Below are 21514 nucleotides of genomic sequence, written 5' to 3'. Positions count from 1 at the left end.
GTTATTGGCTATAGTGAATGTACTTTTCTGATTTTAGAAAATTTTTACAATTTTACAAGTCTGATCACCTCCCTCTTTCCTTTAATTTGCCTCACATGTGATGACTGTCATCAAAACTAAAGAACTCACTGTTTGAAAAGTTAAATGAAAATTCAGTGGAGTGGGAGTATTTATTGCTTCTAGAGAAGGTTCTTCATTGTAAATTATCCAGGATCCAATAATGAATGTGTAGGGAGTATACTATCAGGGGCCAGGGATTTAGGGGGATGAATTTCCCAGGGTTTAATCATTTCATAAGGCCTCTGAGTGTGACTTTTTCCTCAATAATCTACTTATCTCAGTAATTTACCCCTCCTACTGCATTGCAAGGAAAATGAGTCTCCCAGGTTGTTTGCATGATAAGTAGCTGGGAATTGTGTGAGCCTTCTAGAAGCAGCCCTGAGTTAATTGTAGCAGCCTGAGCTAATGGTTTCCCATGTGAGTTGGCAGGTTAAGTGAAGAAGGGGGCTTAAAAACACCCTTTATCACAAGTACCATGCATTTGAAAAGCTGAAATCTTATAAATGTTTACTTCATGGAAGATATTTTCCCTTTGCAATATAAATGGATGAGAAAAAAGTCCTTCTCGAGATAGGACTTAGAGTTTTGCAAAGGTTGGCTATTTAGAAGAGTCTGGGGAGGTTTTTGTTTTTGTGCTTCCAATGGATCACACTAATTTGCTCCCCCCCCCTTATGTTAAGTCAGAATTTAAAGAATAAGCTGCTCATTGCAAACAAACAACTAGAAAAATCATGTCCAGGAAAAACATTGAATAGGCTTCCTGAAATTTTCTGATTATACTTTTTAAAAAGAGATTCTTTTTACATTTATCTTTGGTGTTTTTAATATGATAACACATCAGTCACTAAGTACAAAGTACAGTTGTTTTGTTTGTTTGTGGTACTGAGGATGGAACCTCAAACTTGCTACACTGGTAATCTACCAATGAGCCACATCTCTAGCCTAGTTTCTCTGTTTGAGAAAAAAATAATAGTTTTCTCCAAAAGGAGGGAATTATACTATTATGCCCTATATCATTAGAGGAAGAGAGGGATGCATGGGATATAAAATAGAAATTAAGGTATGAAAGTGAGATGAGAGTGAAGCAATGTAGGGGGAGAACAAAGATACTATTCCCACATTACACCAGGTAAAACTGAGAATGTTTGTTGGAGGGAAGAGAGCAGGTTTCCGTGGGACAGAGGCTGTGGGAAAGGATGGCCAGAAGCCCTGCTCTCTGGTGTCCCTCTTGGCTTGGCCAGTGCCTTCCCAACCTTCCGATCCCAGCTCCCACATCCCTTCCTCAAGGAATCTCTTCTAACCCTCATCCCAGGAAGTCCACGTACTCTGACACCTTCTTTCAGAGCAGTTTTACAATTGTACTTTCACATGTGTTTTTTCATTAGTGCATATTAGTTATACAGATTAATGGGTTTCATTTTGGCAGATTTGTACATTGACATAACATACTTTGATCATTTTTACCCCCCATCAACTCCTTGCTCAGGCTTTCCCCTCTAGTTGTACATTTTTTAATGATCAAATTATCATTTCTCTCTCCCCACAAGTAGTGAACCTCCCATGAAGGTATAAAACCCTTGTCTGCTTTGACATGTTGTTGCCATCCTAGTAAGTGATAGGCTCTCAAAAAATGTATGCTGTATAGTAGAGAGTAGAACTGTTAGATGCCTGGTATGGGATATTGAAGTGAGTTTGTTGGTCAACTGATAGATACACAGAAGGAAATGAAGATATGTCAGGAGCAGAAATGTGTGTGTGTGAAATTGTGAACAGATGAACCTTGGAGTATAAAAATGAGAAAGAGTGAGATCTTGAGTGGTTTTCCCAAGAAACAGATGATTGAATATCAGCCAGGTTTCTAGTAGAAAACAAAAAGTGTACTGGATAAACTGGGTACTCAGGTATAAACAGGAAACAAGGAACCAGCAAGAGATATTAGGGCATGTAGGGGCAGAAAAGCTTGGTTCCTCTCCTAACTCATTGAAAAGGTACAGCTGACATGCCAATAACAAATGACAGGTCAACAAAAGAAAAGTATAACAAATTTACATAATCAAAGTTTTACATGACATGAGAGCTTTCAGAAATAAAGACTCAAGAGTCCTGGGGAAAATGGTCCATTTTTACATTTAAGTTCTGTCAAGAGTGGACAGCCATGTGGTTGTACAAAAAAGTAAAATTGAATGGCAAGACAGTCAGTCCCAGCCAGGCCTCTCAGGATTTTTCTTGGCCTCTCTATGTAGCTTTCCTTCTTCCAGGGCCAGGACTATCTGGAGTGAGGATATTCAAGGGAAAAGAGAGAATTACCTTTCTAGGTTTTATGGCCGGCTTTGGGGGAGGATTCTGGCTTCTGTGACTTGCTTAGCAGGGGAAAGTAGACAAGAGACAGGAGGCTGGGAAAAGCCAGAAAGGTCTTGCTTCTAAGCCTTCCAGTCTCCTTCAGTTCCAAGGACTGAGCTTACAAAAGCACTGTACGTTGGAGTAGGGTGCTGTGAGGCTAGATAGGCCCTTAAGGATCAGCAGTACTAGGAAACCCCTACTCTCCTACCCCTGGCCCCAAGGAACAAGAGGAGAAAACAGTGTTATTAGAGCTTAGTGATAACTAGAACCATTGACAAGGCCAGCACACAGTGTTCTTGTAAGAGCATGCAACCTTTGCCACAACCACTCTCTTTTGAAGCAAGGAGAGAATTGGAGAAGAAACATCCCAACTCCTCTCCTAACCTCTAACCTCTGAGTAGTTCCTTCATCGGCAATACCCAACAGGAACACAGAAGGCACAACACAGTTACCTAGCCAACTACACCATCACTAGGCCATACCGTCTGACATGATCACTGTCATATATGTCTGTTGCTGACCAGAATGTCATTATGAGGTGCCTGACTGTATGGAAGAGAGCGTATTTGGGACACTCACTTATACCTAGCACACACATTATGTTATATGTATGTATAGAGGTGTATCTGAAGGATGAATTCCCAGAAATGGGAATTTTGATCAATTTTGCTAGATTGTCCTCCATAGGGACTGTATGGTTTTATATTCCCAGCTGCAGTGTATGAGGCTATTTCCTCACAGGCTTGCCAAAAGAATATGGTGCTTGGCCTTTGGAATTTTGCCGGACTGATAAATAAGTTATTTCATGATTTTAGATTGAGCCACGTGAAATTTCCATTTATATAGATTAAAAACTGTAGGAAACAGGTAATTTCTTCTGGTTCAATTTCATAGATTTATTTGTTTATTTTCTGTGCTAAGGATTGAACCCAGAGCCTTGTGCATGCTAGGCAAGTGCTCTCTATCACTGGGCTACATCCCCAGCCTTGTATTCTATTTGTGGGTATGTTAGTTACTTTTCTCTCATTGCTGAGACAAAATACCCAACACTCAAAGTTAAAAAGGAAAGGGTTTATTTAGCTCACAGTTTGTAGAGGTTTCAGTCCATAATCGGCTGGCTCCAAGGCAGAGTGGCACATGACAGGGGGGCGTCATAGAGGAGAAACAGCTCATGGTGCCCACTATGTAGCAAAAGCAACAAGGGATCTAAACTGTCTTTCTGCCCCCTTTTATCTTGTGCGACTACTTAGGATGGGTAGCACTCACATCCTTAATCCTAGTGCCCTTGAGCCATTGCACCATGTATCACTTCCAGCTTCATATGCTAGATCCAGCCACCTCTACAAAAAAGCCCCCTCATGAGGCTTTGGGGGGACATCTAGACCCAAACCGTAACAGTGGGTGAAATAGAATACTTTTTCATGTATTTTAATGGCCATTTTTGTCTTTTCCCTAATCAAACTATTGATATGTTGCTGGTGTAGTATTCTAGAGACTGCTAGTTCTTTTTTTAAAAATCAATTTTTAAGGACCCTTCATAAACTAGGGAGACAGTAATGCTTTGTGATATGAGTTTCAAAATATTTTTTCCTAATTTGTTATTTGTCTTTTGACTTCATGATGTTTTTATGTCATTAAAAGTTTCTAAATATTTTCTTTTGGGGGGAAGGGGTGCTGGGGATTGAACCTAGAGCTTTATGCATGCTAGGCAAGCACTCTACCATCGGCTACATCTGAGCCCAAAAGTTTTATGATTTTATGTGGTAATTATCAGTCTTTTTTAAGATCTAGATTTTAAGTCATGGTAAAATGATTATTTTCATTCCAAAGATGTGAAGGAATTCTTTCATGGAATTTTTCTATACTTCTAATAGTTTTGTTGGTTGCATTTAAATTTTTGACCCATGTAAAATTTATCTTGATGTGAGACATATCCTTTCTAAATGGCTTCTCGGTTCCTGCATCACTCATTTTAAAAGTCCATCCTTATTCCTACTGATTTTGAATGCTATCTTAATGACATACTAATTTTTTAGAGTTTTCCAGCCATACTACTTTATTTAAATAAGTTATAAAGTATAAAATTCAAGAATTTAGAATATTATAGCCTTGATGTCAAAAGCTTAAGACAGTGGAGGCAGATGACATAGGTACACATATTGCTTTTCCTGAGTAAACTTAATAGGTTTTTCTTAATCTCCTGAGGCCTCCATTTCTTTTGATGGCATATTTGGTGATAAATTGAGTGCTTCACACAGATTATTTCATTTAACTTTTGCAACAGTTGCTGTGGAGAAACTAGTGCTGTTTGTGACATACTAATTTTGAAGATTAGATGTAAATCCTGGCATTTTTGTGTTTGTTTTTGTGAGACAGGGTACATAGTATGGCTTGTATCTAGATGTCCCCACAAAGCCTCATGTGGTCGTAGGTCTGGCTTTTGGGAGATGGCTGGATCTAGAATATGTGATACTGGGATTAAAGATGTGATGCTGGGATTGATTCATGGTGCAGTGCTAGGATTAAGGGTCCCCCACCCAGGGTGTGAGTGTTACCTGTCTTGAGAAGCAGCCTAGATAGAATATAAGGGACAGAAAGAGGGCTGCTGCGTCACTTGCTGCTTCCTGCTCCTCCTTCGCTACTACATTGCTCAGCTGCCTTCTGCCTGCCCTGCTTTGCCATGGACTGTTTCTCCTCTGAGATCCCCCTCTGCCATGCCACCCTGCCTTGGAGCCAACTGACTATGGACTGAAACCTCTAAAAACGGAGCCAAAATATACCTTTCCTCCTTTAACTGTGGGTGTTGGGTATTTTGTCCCAGCAACAAGAAAAGTAACTAAGACAGTACCCCTATGTAGTTGAGGATGACCTTTAACTCACAGCAATTCTCCTGCCTCAGGAGTGCTGGGACCACAAGCATTGCCATCACACCTGGCTCAAATCCTAGCAATTTATTTTAACTTTTTGGCTGGAACTTTATCTAACATATGCAGTTTTCCTTATAATATCTTCTTTTACATGTTACAAAATTAATATATATTTTCTGAAGAAAATATAGATGTACAAAACTTCGAAAATGAAATAACCCTAATACCATTACCAATGTTAACACTTTTATGTATGTATGATACACACACATGAGCATACACATTAGGATAAAGGCTAAGCTACTACAACACAGAAACCCAACCATGTCCTAACAGTATAGGGGCTTAGAGAACACAGAAGTACATTTTATACCTTTACTTCCCAGAACAGCTCTGCAGTGAATAGTCTTAAGTTGAAGGGAAAGGTCTTTTATCCATGAGGTTAGTCTTTTTCTTCTTTCTTTTTTTCAGTTATGTGTATTAGGTTTAATTTATATTCTGTAAAATTCATCATTTTAAAGTGATTAGTTCTTTGAATTTTGATAAGTGTATACTTGTACAACCACCATCACAATCAAAATACAAAATACTGAATATCTCCACCATCCCAGGGAGTTTCTTCATACTTCTTTGTGATCAGTGTCTCCTTAACCTCAACCTGCCCCTCAGCCCCTGAAAACTGATTCCCAGCCTTATGATTTTTGCCTTTCTGTGAGGTCATTACAGATAAGATGCAGTACACCCCAGCTCTTTGTTTGAAGATTTCTGTTAAAGCAGATGAGATACAATATAGGGAACACAACTGCTATCCTCAACCAGAAAAGGCTAATTTATAGCACTTAGAGTAGGGTGACCATTTTAGCACAGATATGAATTCAAATCATGCAAGGAATTAAAAAAAAATGCAAGTGTGGTAGCATGCATCTATAACTTATATATCACAAGTTTGAGGTTAGCTGGTGCCACTTAATAAGACCCTATTTCAAAATAAAAAGATTTAGGCATGTAGCTCAGTGGTACTGTGCTTGCCTAGCATGTATGAGACCCTGGGTTCAATCCCCAGTACCCTGGGGGGAAAATGGCAAAGATAATTTAAGGATTCCAATAAAGAATTTAGATTAAAATTAACTTAAGGGATGCAGAACAAAAAAGGAGATCAGTGCGTTTGAAAACATATAAACAATAGGTTTATTAATAAATATAAAACTGTCTATTTAAAAAGGTACTTTAATACCAAAGATAAATTATGTCAAGTATAATGGCAACAAAGAAAAAACCAAAGCTGTCATATGAAAAATGCAAAGAGAATACAAACACAAATGCTGAGTTCAAAATAAGAGAAGGGCTGGGGGTGTAGCTCAGTGGTAAAGCACTCGCCTAGTATGCATGATGTTTTATGTTCCGTCCCCAGTACCACATACAGAAAAAAATACTATTTATAGACATAAATCAACTAGTAGTTGAATGAAGATGTTCTTCTGGAAAACTCTAAATTTCCCAGTTTAAAGAGTAATGAAAAAACTTAGAACAGTAACTGAGAAAGAAACAGCAAAAATACGAAGAACTATCTTCCAAGAATGATCTGGTGCTAGACAGTTTTATAGGCAAATTCTTTCAGACTTTCCAGGAAAAATAATTTCCATGTTGTATAAACTGTTTCAGGAAACAGGCAAATAAAGCTTCCCATTTCACTTTATAACATTAGAATAAGTTTTATATCAAAACCTAACAAAGATAACATATACACACAAATCTCCAGGCCAGTCTCATTTATGAATATAATTATGGTAAAAAGAAAAATCTCAGCACAAGCAAAATGAATCCAGTTCCTATTAAAAGAATAAAGCACTGTGCCCGAGCCAAATTAATCTCAAGAATGCAAAGAGAAGTTAGTATTTGGAAATATATTAACATTATTCATCTCATTAAAGAATGGAGAAAAGCCCTACGATCACTAATAGATACTCAGAAGGAATTCAATAGAACTCGGTGTCTTTTCTTAGGGCTTTTTTTTTTAAAGCAACTCTTCAGAAACTAGAAATTAAAGGGTATTCATTATCATGCTAAATAATAATTATCACAAACTAAATACTACCATTTTGCTTAATGATGAAAAATTAGAAGATCAGATCAAGAACAAAATAAGAATGTCCCCTCTTACCACTAATACATATCATTAATTTGGAAGACCTAACTTCTATCATATGCAAAAAAATTAATAATAGAGGAGAAACCAAAATTATTATAATTTGCAAATCTAATTTTCTACCTGGAAATATCAAGAGAATCAACTGAAAAAAATAAAGCCAAGTCCTTTGCCAAATATAAAAGAAATGTACAAAAATTATTTTCTCATATAGCATCATAACCAATTAGAAAATGTCACAGAGAACACATCACATTAACAATAGCTACAAATGCTCAATAAGAAATAGGATCTGTGATGAAAATTATAAAATGTTCTTAAGGTTTAAAATCCATTTCAAACTAACCGAAGCAAAATAAAGGGAGAGCAGTTATGTTTATACTCAGGGTAGGTCGCAACTCAAAGGAAATCAGGGCAGGAGTCAGGGCAGCTCTGGATTAAAACACAATTCCAAAAAGCTGCTAGGGCTCTGTATTAGGGCTGCAAGATACAGTTGTTGAAAGTATGCATTGGGAAGCTTTGTTCAGTGAATGAACAAAGGAAGTGTCATTCATTGTCACAATGATGGCAATGGCCATCATAGATTTATATACCTAGGACACCAGTTTCATGGCATTTCAAGAAGAGTGCTCATTTCTCATTTGTACAATGACACCATTTGGGTTAGTGGTGGGAAGGTCCACATTCGATCTCTGCTTTGGTCTAACTCTTTACAAAGACTGATTTTTCCTTGTGGTGGAGAACATGGTCCCTTGCAGCCTCACATTCAAGTTCTTTTTAACTCCGTGGAAGTGTCCCTTGTTAAAGTAATGTGAGAAGTCATGGGGAAAGTTTCTCTTTGGCCTATTTGGGATCTCCAGCCTATCCCTGAAATAGTGCCATGGGTTATACTATGTTTGGCTGTGGTCAAAGGTGTACGCAGAATTATTTTATTAGAAGTATGTGTTACTTGGTTGGGGTGGCAGTTGCTAGGCAGGAAAGATGAAAGCTACAGACAGAGATGATTTGAATAAATGTACAGATATACCATATTCCCAAACAGTAAAGATAGAGATTTCCCCAAATTATGTATTTCACACACTCTGATTTCAAAATTCCAAAGGAAGTTTGGGGCTTCTTAGCATCGTGATTCTAAGTTTATCTGAAAAAAACACATGTAGTTGAGAATAGCTCAGAAAATTCTGCCCAGTGAAAAGGAAGCACCTTAATTTGCATGTTCTCATCTCAGTATGATTTTATTTTTCCTAGCCTTGAGATATGGATCCTTTGTCACCACCAATATCAACTGCTAATTATTAAAGCATATCTCTCTGAACAGTTTTTGTATAACCTAGGGAGTTACTGAATCAGATGTTCAGAGACCTAACATCTGAACTCTTCCATCACTCAAATTATTTGACTGCTTGCTAAATACTAGATTGCATGAGATTTCAATAGATGTAGAAGACATTCTCCCTTCCTACTCATTACTTGCTATATTTGGCTTTTTCAACTAAAGGCGGGTATTAAACATTGTAAATTTGTCATTTTTGCATATGCTTTGGGGAATAAATTTTCCAAAATGAAAAGAACAGAAAAAGTGCAAAAGATCTGAAGAATTGAGGGGGGTGGTTGGTGAAGAGCTTTAGCTAACTTCACATTATTGAGAACACTGGTGGATGACATGGGTTTTAAATGTGAGGCTATTTTTGGACTGCAGTAAGAGTAAACTTGAAGTTGAACAACATTTTCAAGAATGCCAGAGGTGACTTAAATAAAAAAGCATGTACTACATACACTAGCCAAAGGTATAAAGAAATGGAGAGGAAATGTCAGTTTAAAAAAACTGTTTGAAAAACTGACATTTGCAATTTTGTTTTATGTTTGCAAACGGCACTTTTTTGAGAAAGCAAACTTGTGCCTGAAAAGGAAAGAGAATGTATAATTCATGATAGCATCTTTGGAAGTATGTGTCATATCAAATTTCTTCAGCTCTTGAAACAATGGGGAAATTTTCAACTTCAGAAATTTGTAAAAGTAGGTGAGATAGGGGCCGGCGATTTAGCTCAGTGGTTTCGCTGCCTGCTGCGCAAGCACAAGGACCCGAGGTCGATCCCCAGTACCAAAAAAAAGTAGGTGAGATAAATGTTTATGTTGTGTGATTTATGTTCATGCCATACCTAGCTTCTAAGAACTCAGCTAGATAACCACTTAAAGTTGTCTTCCTCTCCTCATTTTGGAAAAGTTGGTGTGCTGTGGCAAACGCAAACTGAAAGCGGAGGAGTTTCCCTTACACTTAGAGTGCCAGCCTGAAGGGAGGAAGGCAACATAGCCCAGCTGATGGGAGGCAAGAACTGCTAAGAGCAACCTTAAATGAATGAAGACAGAAACAAATCATTAGGCCTTCTAGCTGAAAATCAGTTCCTCGGTTTCCTTTTGAAACAATGTACGGTTATGGTAAGATTCAACATTCTGTAGTGCATATGTTGAAAATTATTCATGTGACCACATTTGCACCAGCTGAAGCTGGAACTCACATCTGTGTGGAAAACTGTGGTGTGATAAGAATCTAACAGAAGGTCATGTGCCTGTGCTAAACACATGTTGGAGAAGGCTGGTCCCGGTCACCGGTGCCATCTGAAGACCAAGAACACATGTAAACTGGCCCTCAGACTGCTGCAGCCCCGGGCCAAAGGGAAATGATCTTCTTCAAGAAATAGAGAGCAAATGAAAGAGAAAGGGGCTCACAAAACAACAAGAAGACAAAAACCAGGTGGGAAGGTTAGCACATCTGGCTAATTGGTCTCAGGCTGTAAATCCCCCTCAAGCATCTTGCTTTTCAGCCACATCTGCCCTTGCTACATAGAAGAACCTGGATCTTCTGAGAAGTTGCCCAGGAATGTTTGCGGGGCTGGATGCCACTCAGAGCTTTTGGTTTTTAAAGTGAAACAACAGAAATGTATCTGCATACAGAGTTACTTGAAAGAGAGAAAGATGAGGCGAGAGTAGTTAGGGCAGCAGAAGGAAGAGGCTGGAAGAGCATGCAGGAAAACCTGGGCTTCTTCCTCCTCAGCCTTGCCATTGCCAGAGACTCTGCCATGCTCAGTGCCAGGCTGGTGCTGGGCACAGGTATAGAGACAAGAAAGTTCCACCTTCTATTCCTACACTTACATCCACTCTTCTCCAGTCACCAGGTAACCTAGCTTTCTAGTGTCTTGCTCAAGAGCAGAGGACTCCAGTGAGTCCATTCAGATACAGAGACGGAATGTGTTCTGCTAGACAGCAACATTTCCGGGTTTTTTTCTTTAATTTTTTTATTAGTAAGAATCTGTTCACAGTGTATAATGATTACCTTTACCGTGGGGAGTTTGTACATGTACATAACACACCTTAATTCTTTTTGTACCCTCCCCCTCCCACCCCTCCCTGCTCCTTCCCACTCTCTCGTTCCCCTTCTCATTTGTAAAAGCTTTATTTCCATTTTGGCCAGGTGTGGTGGTGCATGCCTATAATCTCAGCACTCTGGAAACTGAGGCAGGAGTATTGCAGTGCGTTCAAGGCCAGCCTGGACTACATAGTGACACCCTGTCTCAAAAAGCAGGAAAAAAAGGGGAAGGGGACTCCATTTTCATTTTTTCCTTCCATTCTCTCTTTTTTAAAAAATCTTGTTCCCTTCTCTTCCTCCTCCCTCCATCTCTTCTTCCCCTTCCCATTTGAAAAGGTCTCCCTGCTTCTTCCTGTTATCTTTTATTTTGCTCTTTATTTATATTTTGGGTTTCTCATAATAGAGAAAGGATGCAATGTTTAAGCCCATGTGTCTGATTTATTTCATTTAATATCATGGTCTCAAGGTGCATCTATGTTGTAGGCATTTTCCTACAAATGCCTCAAGTATATCCTCTTTATGGCAAAATAGTACTCCATTGTGTATAAACACCACGTTTTCTTCATCCATTCATCTTTTGTTGTTTGTTTGTTTGTTTGTTTGTTTGTTTGTTTTGGTACTGGGGATCGAACTCACATCCTTGTGCTTGCGCTTGCGAGACAGGCGTCGGAACTACTGAGCTAAATCCCCAGCCCTATCCATTCATCTTTTGATGGGCATACAGGCTGTTTCCAAGATTTAGCTATTGTGAGCTGTGCTGCCATAATCATGGATATACATGTATTACTGTAATCTGATGACTTTTAACTCTTTTGAGAAGATTCCTAGAAGGGGAATAGCTGGGTCAAATGGAATTCCTATGTTTAGTTTTCTGAGGACTCTCCATAGTGTTCATACTAGTTTACATTCCCACCAGCATTTCCATTTTACATGGAAACTGAGGAAGATGACAACCTTGACAAACAGGAATCCACCTGTTGTGGGATTTCAGGCTCACTGGCTCTTGCTGGAATGGACCTCGGGATCAGGAAGGACACCTTTGTACTCATCAGGGTCTCCTTATTAGTGACCACTCTGCCTGCCTTGTTAGTGTGAGGCAGAAGCTCTGTTTATAGAAATGCTGCTTAATGTACAGCGGGCTCCCAAATGGTCCTCGAGGAAAGTGCCTCTGACTTCCTCCCCAACTAACAGTCGTTTATTTTCTTTTTTGTGAATTCTGGCCTGTACTGCTAGGCTATATGCAAAATGACTGAAGGTTTGAACATCTATGAATTGGGTTTAGAACTGGAATTCAACGAGGGCACTGTGAATGAAAGCTAGCAGTCATAGAGGTGCAGTGTGCATTGGGCTCCCCGCTGACTGTTTCACAAGAAAGCATCGTGTCCTTCCACCTCATACCTCCTTGTTGGGATCGTGGTTATCATTATCCCCATCTACAAGACAAGGCAACTAGTAAATTCATTGAGCTCTTTCCTTAACAACTTGGGTGTTTTTCTGTATATTTGTTCAGTAAAATTCATATAAAAAAATAAGTTGAGATTAATGAAATTCAGAAGTTTAGTTACTTGTCTAAAGTCACCCAGGTAGTATTAGCAGAAGCAGAATTCAGCTACCCCATTTGTCTCACTTTGGAGCTCACTTAGCCTATATTCTATACAGCCACCCTTTATATTTGTTCATAAATAAATCATGCCACATGGTAAGCGGTTAATAGAAATAGCTGGTATTTTTATTCTCCTATACAATGAATCTTTCATCTGGACATTTCTCTACACTAGAGATGCCCTTGTAATTTTTTTCAGTTTTCTCTGAATAATTTATTTCTTTTACTTTCTCCCAAGCATTTACTTCTTGATTGTTGAAGAAATGAGTGAATGGATAAATCATGTCATAATGCACATTTTTAAGACAATGTCCTAGATTCATTTATTTCTTCACTTAGTCCATAAATAATTAAATACCTGTTGCATTCCAAGGACTAAGGCTATAAAGTTGAATGAGATGATCTCTTCTTTCAAGGGACCCAAAGTCCTGCAGACAGACCTTTTTTTTTTTTGGCACCAGGGATTGAACTCAGAACCTTGCACTTACGAGGCAGATGGTGGCGGCACCACTGAGCTAAATCCCCAGCCCCTGACAGACATATGTTTTAAAAATTAAATCAATAAAGGGTTATAGGTTCGTTCCAATTTCAGATCTCTTTAGGTAGAGGTGAAACATCAAGGAGGAAGTACCTGTGGTGAATAAGGAAGACCTCACAGAAAGAGTGAGTGTGACTTTTTGAAATGATCTTTTGAAAGATAATTATTAGCTGGTGCCCCAGGGTGTGCCAAGGCCACACCCCAGACTGGGTGTCTTAAAAAGAACAGAAATTTGGAGCTGGGAGTGTAGCTCAGTGGTAGATAATATGCTTAGCATGTGCAAGGGCTTGGATTCAATCTCAGTGCCAAACACACAAAAAAATAAGAATTTATTTTCTCACAGTTCTGGAGGCTGAAAGTCTGAGACTGAGGTGCCAGCAGGGTTGGTTTCTGGTGAGGGCTCTCCCCTTGGGTTGTACACTGCTTCTTTCTTTATCTGTCCTCCCATGACATTTCCTCTGTGTCTGTGCAGAGAGAAAGAGAGCCCTCCAGTGTCACTTTTTATAAGGACTCCAGTCTTGCTGGGTTAGTGCCCCACCCTTATGACCTCATTTATCCCTCATTACCTCCTTAAAGGCCCTGTCTCTAAGTACAGTCAGTCACACTGAGGGATGGAGTTCAACATAAGTGGGGGTGTGGGGGGTGTTAACAATTCAGTGTATAATATCATACCTGGGGGTTCTCTGGCCCCCATTTCTTCTTGATGTTATCACTGAGGTACCCTGTATTCGCATATGCTTTTCAAAGAATCTGCAATTCATCTTCCCAGTCCTAGGGAGTCTTTTTTTTGTTTGGTACCGGGGATCAAACTCAGGTCCTTGCACATTCGAGGCACACGGTGACACCACTGAGCTAAATTCACAGCCCTAGGGAGTCTTTAAGTCAGTGTCTTTGTTTCATTCTCATCACTGAGACACAATAACTAACATCAACAATTTAGAGGAAAGGTTTAGAGATTTCAGTCCATAGTCGGCTGGCTCCAAGGCAGAGCAGCATGGCAGAGGAGGCTTGCTCATGGCATGGCAGCAGGAAGTAGAGAGAGTTCAAGTGAAGAAGGAGAGAGATAGACCCTTCCAGGTCACATCCCAGTGACCTACCTCTTCTACCCAGGCTTCACTACCCAAATCACATCTAGGTTATAGACTAATCAACTGATGAGTATCACACCCATATAATCCAGTCACCTCCTAGAAGTGCCTATGAGTGTGCAAGGCTTTGGGGGCAGGGGTCATTTAGATATAAACCCTTAAAGTCAGTGTTACTGTCCTGCTCCTGACGTCTGTTCTTTTCCGGGATCAAACTCGGGACCTTGTGCTTGTGAGGCAGGCGGCAGAACCACTAAGCTAAATCCCTGGCCCTCCTGCCGTCTGTCTGAAAGAGTACAAGACACTGATGTGTTGTGTGTGTGTGTGTGTGTGTGTGTGTGTGTGAGAAACACCTCACTTCAGATGTTCCCATTCTCCAAAGTGATCATAACGGAGAAGCAGTAGTTATCTTTTGTGTGGGAATTTTCCCTTTCCCTGATCCTGTTTGTGTTTCCAGCTGTCCTGAACCTTAAGGGTCCTGGATAGGGTTTTGTACATAGTAAGGGCCCTGAAAATGTAATTTCCTTCCCCTTTTCCCTTAGCAACACCAGACCTTCCAGCCCTAAGTTCCTATCTTACTAATAGCTCACTCCTCTCACTAATAGCTCTTTGCTGACCCCAGAGCCAAATTAGCAAGATGTGATGGCAAATAGTGCAGCAGAGGATCCAAACCAAAGTCCATCCATGGACCAAGTCACAGAACCGTCATCACTTGTTTATCTGTAACATAGAGAAAATAGACTTATGACTATAAATTGTGATCAATAAATAAGTTAAATGTAACATCCTGGAGTTACTGCAAAGGTCAAAGTAACATATGCATACATACGTATGTACATATGTATGTATACATACATACATATGTACATATGTATATATACACATATGTATGTATATATGTGTATATATGTTTTTGTATATATGTATATATATTTTTTGCAAAGTACAAAGCACAGTATTCATTTCAAAATTAATTCTTTTTATACTAACATTTTTTGAGATCATTGGACCTTCTCACATCTCCTATCTTACACATGCTCAAAAGACCTTAATGAGGTCTTTGAGAATTCTCCAAAGCTGCCTGGTGAACCCAAAACATCCATTTCCCATGCCTAAGTTATAATCCTCTCACTTAAAAAAAAAGTCTCCAAACTTTCAGACCTCCAGTGCTGCCTTCCTAAACTGAGGAGAAGTAGGGCATGACTTCCCTGGATTGCTGTGTCGTGCAGTGGTTAGTGTGAGGCTTCTGCACTCTTCCTGGGCTGAACTCCAGCTCCATCACTTAGTAGTTGTATCACCTGTTTTGTTTCTTTAACCGGAAACTAAGGGCATTGATGTTATCTGCCTGATATTAGGGGATCTGTGAGGATTAAGTAGATTATAACACATAGAGCCCTTAGAGCAATACTTGATACATAGTAAGCACTCTGTACTAGTTTTGTTTTGTTTTGTTTTTTTGGTACCAGGGATTGAACTCTGGTCCTTGTGCTTATGAGGCAGGTGGCAGAACCACTGAGCTAAATCCCCAGCCCATTAGTTATTATTTTTCTCATCAGCTCAGTGGAAATGGACCATCTCCCTAGGGTTATTTAGTGATTCAACCCAATTCAAGAATGTTGGTAAAGTGAATTTAAATTTGCTTACCAAGCAATGCCCATTATGGAAGCTATCAGACATTCACATTGTATTCCCCTTTGCGTCAAGTTACTTGAATCTGTTTTTTGCATGGGCTCCAAAGAACCTGCTTTATGGCTAAGTATGACACTGTGGGCATGGGGAAAGGGGTGGGGCATGATATGTGGGTATCAGTAGTTTGTGCGCATTTTGGCAAGAACCTAGAGAGCAAATTCTGGAAAACAGCCTGAGGACAGTGAGAGGCTTGCTTTTTGGCTCCAAAGAAAATTTTGACATTTCCAGTCCAGCTTGAGGTAGTTAAGGAAGATGATTCTGCAAGGCCTGCTGAGCTGGAGCCAGATTAAGAACTGTGCTGCTGAGGGTTCAATGCCCAAGTGCAAAAGGGGCCTCTCTTTAACTGGAGGTGGGAAGAGGACACTTCTTCCTGTAGGCTTCAGAATGAATCATGCTGGAGATTAGCTATAAGCAGGTAGCTAGAGAAATATATCAATACTTTCTCTTGTTTTGACTGCTCTAAGTCCATCTTTGTTGTAAGTCTGTTTTGTATTATGAAAGAGACAAGTTTAATAAACAGAGTCTATTTTTGTTCTGAACTGTGGCTTGGAAAAGCATTCTAAATCTCTGAACCAGGAGCCCAGTTGGTTCTGTGTGCCTGTTACTCCCCCTTCCACCACACAGGAGTGACACACCTAACCAGCAGGGGTGGGTCTCCAGAGCCAGTGAGCAACAAAGCCGGCTGGTTGGTGCCATGACTGGAATTGTGTCAGTCATTTTTAAGATGCCCTTGCTCTACCCTTGTAGGATTCATACATTTAGTGTTTTGTTTTTTTACCATGTAAAGGTACTTCATGGGCAAGGATATCAGCCATCCACACATGGACCAGTTCTGTACCTGCTGGATTCATAGTGCCTCTGCCCCTCAACTCTTAATGGGTCCTTCCCCAAATCTAGTTCTGGTCTGGTTAGTTGGCAACACCATGTCCAACACTCAAGAACGCATAGACAGATGAGAAAAACAATCACTTTTCCCCTTAGTTCAACTAAGGCAAGGCTGGAGGAATTCAAAAAGAACTTTTCCTTGGAAACAACACCAAAATATACACAAAAGCATAAATAAATGGATAAATTCATAGAGTTTAGCCTGTAGTCCAAGACTGAAGGATAAAATAGCAAGGAAGACTGGCTAGCAAAGCCTGCAGACTAGCCAAACTCTAGTTTCTTCCCCCATCTCAGGCTCTATGAACCCTGTAGAGCAAAATTTTAAAAAGATAGCCCAATTTTTATTCCAAGACAGATTGGATTTATAATTTATAACATATGTATTCCAAAGAGGCTATGGGGGAGCTTATAACAAAAGATGTGTATACATAAAAGCTTCAGAGCTGTTAGAGAATAGAAAATGTTTAAATGTAGAAGAGAACATAAACAGAATGTATCAAAACCCTAAACTAATACCATGTTTAAGGATTAAATGTAGCACCAAGGATAGAATCCTGGAAACCCAACACAAAAAGGGAGATATGATGTGTTACACAATGATAATATCTAATAGAAAAGGAAAGAAAAAGCATTTTCTTCAAGAAAGCCAAGCTTTTTCCTGCTACTGGATATTTTATCATAGTAATTGAAGCATCTAATTCTACAGTGACTTTATGGAGGACACAGGAACCCTCTCCATTTGGGTGATAGTAATGTTTGTTTGGGTTAATCCTGCTTCTATATCTGATGACATCCTCATTTCTACCTAGAATTTGTTTCCATATTTCCCATGGTTGTGCTGCATTCTTTTTCTGAAACTGATCAAAGGGAGAGTAATCCTCAGCAGAGGACACTCCTCAGGAATGGGTCGCCTGAGGAACAGCTATTCCAGCCTAACATAAGAGGGGTATGCTTTGGTCTGGTTAGCAATGATTGCTGTTCTCCACTTCCCTTTCCAAATAGGAGCTTTGTCAAGGTTTTCATCTATGGGCATATATTGGATGTATCGGAAGTGATTAAAGTATTTAGTCATTTCCACCCCCTGCCTCACAAGTGTAAGGTCCTGAGTTTGATCCCCGGTAAAAATAGTATTTAGTCATAATGTGGATTGAAAAGAATAACCATAAACCAGATGCTGGGATTACAGAGCAGAGTCCTGTTGAACTGAAGTAAATCTTTTGCCTAAACCAGCCTCCTTAAAGATTTAGCCCTCAAAGGGGCCTCCATATGTAATTAACACAGCCTAACTTAATGTGCATGCAAGTTGTAACCTAACCAAAGGGTACTCTTGTAACTAAGCAACTCAGCCTGAACAAATCACAGTAGCCAACCCCACAGCCAATCCCATATCATCCCCTAATAAAGTAAATGCCAAGTTGCACCGATCAGTTAATCTCTGTATTCATTTCTTGTCTCTCTGGTTATAAAAATAGCAAAGGGGAGCATTCAAAAGTGTCTCTGGAGCCAGGCATGGTGGCTCACGCCTGTGATCCCAGCATTCAGAAGGCTGAGGCAGGAGGATCACTGCAAGTTTGGGGCCAATCTGGGCTACACAGTGAGTTCAAGCCTTAACCACATAGCAAGACTCTGTCTCAAAAAGAAAAAAAAAAAAATCTCTGGTATAGAGTGCTGCCTGGTTCTAGAAGCTTTTTCTTGCTCAAGTAAACTGTTTAATTGAACTGGTCATAGTTCTTTTAACAGGTATCATGGCTTTTTCTTCTATATACAGTAGCAACTTGTGATTTGAGATTTTTCTCTCTTTGGGAAGGGAATTAATACAGCTTTGGTTGCACTTGGGAGAGTTGATGAGCATGTTGTGAATTATTGAGATTGTGTGTGTGTGTGTGTGCAAATGTACACACATGGCTTGGGTATTCAAGAAGAAACTGTCATGAGCATATATTCCTCTTTTCTCTCCTGCTGTACCCCCTCTATTTGAGGAGTTCTCTCTAATATTGTCTTATGACTTGTATCACCTCTCTCTTCTGTTGGAGCCCTTCTTCTGTGACTTTTTTCTCTTTATTTTATTTATTTATTTATTTATGGTACTGGGGATCGAACTCAGGACCTTGCACTTGCAAGGCAGGCAGCAGAACCACTGAGCTAAATCCCCGGCCCTTTTCTTTTTAGATTTAATTTGTTTCTGTGATGAAATACATGTTCTCCTAGCTTTTTGAGAAATAATACCTGAGAAATAAATTTCTTGAGATATTGCACATCTGAAAATATTATTTTACCCCTTTATACTTCATTGCTTATAGAATTTTAAGTGGGAGTTTGTGCTCAGAATTTTGAAGGGATTGTTCCTTGTCCCCTGGCTTCCAGTACTGATGCTGAGAATTTCAGTGCCATTCTGCTTCCTAGTATATGCCATATTTTGCTCTTAAGAGCCTCTTTTTAGCCCCAGAATTGGAAATTTCACACAGAAGGCCTTTGAATAATTTCTTCTTTCACTCCCTGCAACTGTGTTGGGTACTTTGTGCATCATTCATTCTGGAAATTAATGTCCTTCAGTTCTGGAAATTCTTACAGTTTTGGTAATTCCCTTGTCTGCATTCTCTTTTCTCTCTGGTGCACCCAGATATGAGGCTTTCTGACTTCATCATCCAATTCTCTTATTTTCTGTCCTGTATTCATTTCTTTGTCTTTTTATTCACTTCTGTGACAGTTCAATTACATCTTAAAAATCCTTCTATTGGATTTTCTTATTCCTGCTGTCTTATTTTTCACTCCCAAGTTTTCTGATTTTTTAAAATGTTGTTCTGTTTCCTTATCTCTTTGAGAATATTAATTATTGTTTCTTTGAAATATTCCTTTGTTCTTTGCAATGTATCTTTTCATTGAATTTCTTTGGCTGGTTTTGCAGAGAGTGTTTTGTTTTTTTGTTGTTGTTACTGGTTTTGTTTTTCTGCTTTTCCAAATATCTAATAATGCTTGGCTACCCATTAATGTTTAAGAACAAAGCACTGAAAAGTATTTGAAAGTTCCATGCGCATGGATAGGGTCTGCTAAATTGGGGATTTCATAGGATTATCAAGCAGTGAAGGACCTGTCCATTGTATTTGGGGATGCCAAATGTTTGTGTCTGTAGGTGCTCTCTCTTTGGTTAGTCTATTTCTGCTCAGTGGACTGTAGTCACCACCTGGAAGTGGAAGCTTAGCCTTTAGTGTCTGGGAGCCCAGCAGGCAGAGAGGTGAGTGGCAAGCTCAACATTCTCCATGAAAACTTTTATGTAATCTCCTTTCAACCTTACATCTTCCTTCCTCCTCTAGCATTTCATGTCCCCATGTTTTGAGCCCCTGGGCCCAGTGGCTCATGTGAACTCCCCTGAGAATATAGAGCAGAGGAAGTTTTGCTGGTTGTTGGGAGGTGGCCAAGGGGATTTAATGTGCAACTCTGGCACTCATGTATCCTGTGCCCTATCACAGCCTTTAGCTCCCAGTATGAGTGACCCACGCCTCTCATCCCTGAGCCTTCTGGGGACCTAGTGTACCAACCACTTCCTGTTTTGGATCCCCAGCCTCCTTCCTTCCCCTAATCAGTTGTTTAGGTCCCTTCATCTTCTGAAAGTCATTTATCACTTACCTATTTACCTTCCATATTTGAATATTTTATTACTATATCTGATTGTTCTCTCTCCTGCTTTGTTTTAATAGATTTTATACCATCTCTCCCTCTTTTCTTTAGGTAGAGGGGAGTTGTTCTATGTTATGGGGAGGGGGATGTTCTATGTCATGCCCCCCACCCCCATCCTCATTGCAGTTCTGTGGAGAAGGCAGTGTTAGTGCCCTATCACAGACCAGGAGCAAGGACCCAGAGAGGGGAAGGTCCTTTCTTCAGGTCACTTGGCTGATGAGTGGCAGGAACCCAGGCACACTTCAGAAACCCACCGTCCTCCCACCCCGTCACACTTTTTTTGATTCTCTGGAATTGCTCAGGGATTCCTCCTTTCCACATCGGACAGTATTAATCAAGACTACATACCACACACAATCCCATGGAGCCACATAGTTCAGCTAACAGGGCTCTTTTTCTTACCTTTGTTCCCTGAAGCAATTATTTCTTTATTTCATTTAAAGACTCACCCTCTGCAGCTGCCGTGGACAGCTTGGAGTTGTCTAAAGGTTGAAGACAAGAACCAAAGCCTTGAGCTTACAAGCTACCAAACTTGAAAGATGTATTGAGTTGAAATCCTGCTGCCAAACCACTCCACCAAACCTTTTTAAAGTGAGTTTTCTTTCCAAAATGAAAAAGAACCACTTGTACTGTACATGCATAAAATCGTCAGCTCTGGCATGTTTGGGACAGTATTTTTTTGTACCTGCCCACCCCAACAGAGCAGACAGCGTAGTCTTCTAAAGCCAAAGTAATTGTGTGTGAGACACTGATATTTAGAAGTCAAAGATCATTGTATGTGGGTGGGCTGAACCATGCGCCTTTCTTCCTCTTTTTTGGAGAAGAATTCTGTGCTAACAGTTAAAGGACTTTGTTTTTATACTGAATACGTACATTGCAAATTTGAGCCATGTGGGCAGGGGTTTGAAACCAAGACATCTGAACTGCTGCGGTGCTTTTGGAGTTCAAATATTTGGGTGAAACTTTGACTGACTTCATGGGGAAGCATTCAAGAGCAGTTTTTCATCCCACTTATGACCTTGCCCTATTTTTTTTTTTAGCCTTACCAGTCTGATATTTCCCTTGGCGTTTCCAAAGAGATCCATATAGTCATTGGCAAGTATGAAGTGCTGTAACATGAGGATTCCAGAACAAGCCTGTTACAGCTTTTCAGAAGTATTTAAATTAGTCATTTTTGAAGGGAAAATGTGAAGGTATTGTTTGTCTTTAAAGTATTTGTTTTCCTAAGCACAAGTACCTTAGCAACTGTATGTGAAGACAGG

The 21514-nt window shown here is 39.8% G+C and overlaps 1 protein-coding gene across 8 annotated transcripts in view; it reads left to right on the top strand.

Annotated features, from left to right (window-relative positions):
* Stx8 (syntaxin 8) overlaps window positions 1-21514 on the top strand; it is a 279691-nt gene that overhangs the window by 226728 nt on the left and 31449 nt on the right. The window contains exon 8 of one of the 8 annotated variants that reach the window (XM_021238314.2): window positions 20696-20838. The exons of the other annotated variants lie outside the window; for them this stretch is intronic. Within the exon in view, the coding sequence (XP_021093973.1) occupies window positions 20696-20745 (50 nt within the window). The 3' untranslated portion in view covers window positions 20746-20838. Of the gene's footprint in view, window positions 1-20695; window positions 20839-21514 lie in introns of those variants that run through there. 8 annotated transcript variants of the gene reach the window in all.

The sequence above is a fragment of the Heterocephalus glaber genome, unplaced genomic scaffold (genome assembly GCF_053883595.1).
Source record: "Heterocephalus glaber isolate CG9 unplaced genomic scaffold, H.glaber_assembly_v1.0 deba00001564, whole genome shotgun sequence".
Classification (NCBI taxonomy): Eukaryota; Metazoa; Chordata; class Mammalia; order Rodentia; family Bathyergidae; genus Heterocephalus; species Heterocephalus glaber.
The sequence above is the reverse complement of the archived record's forward strand: the minus strand, read 5'-3'. Positions and strand labels throughout refer to the sequence as shown.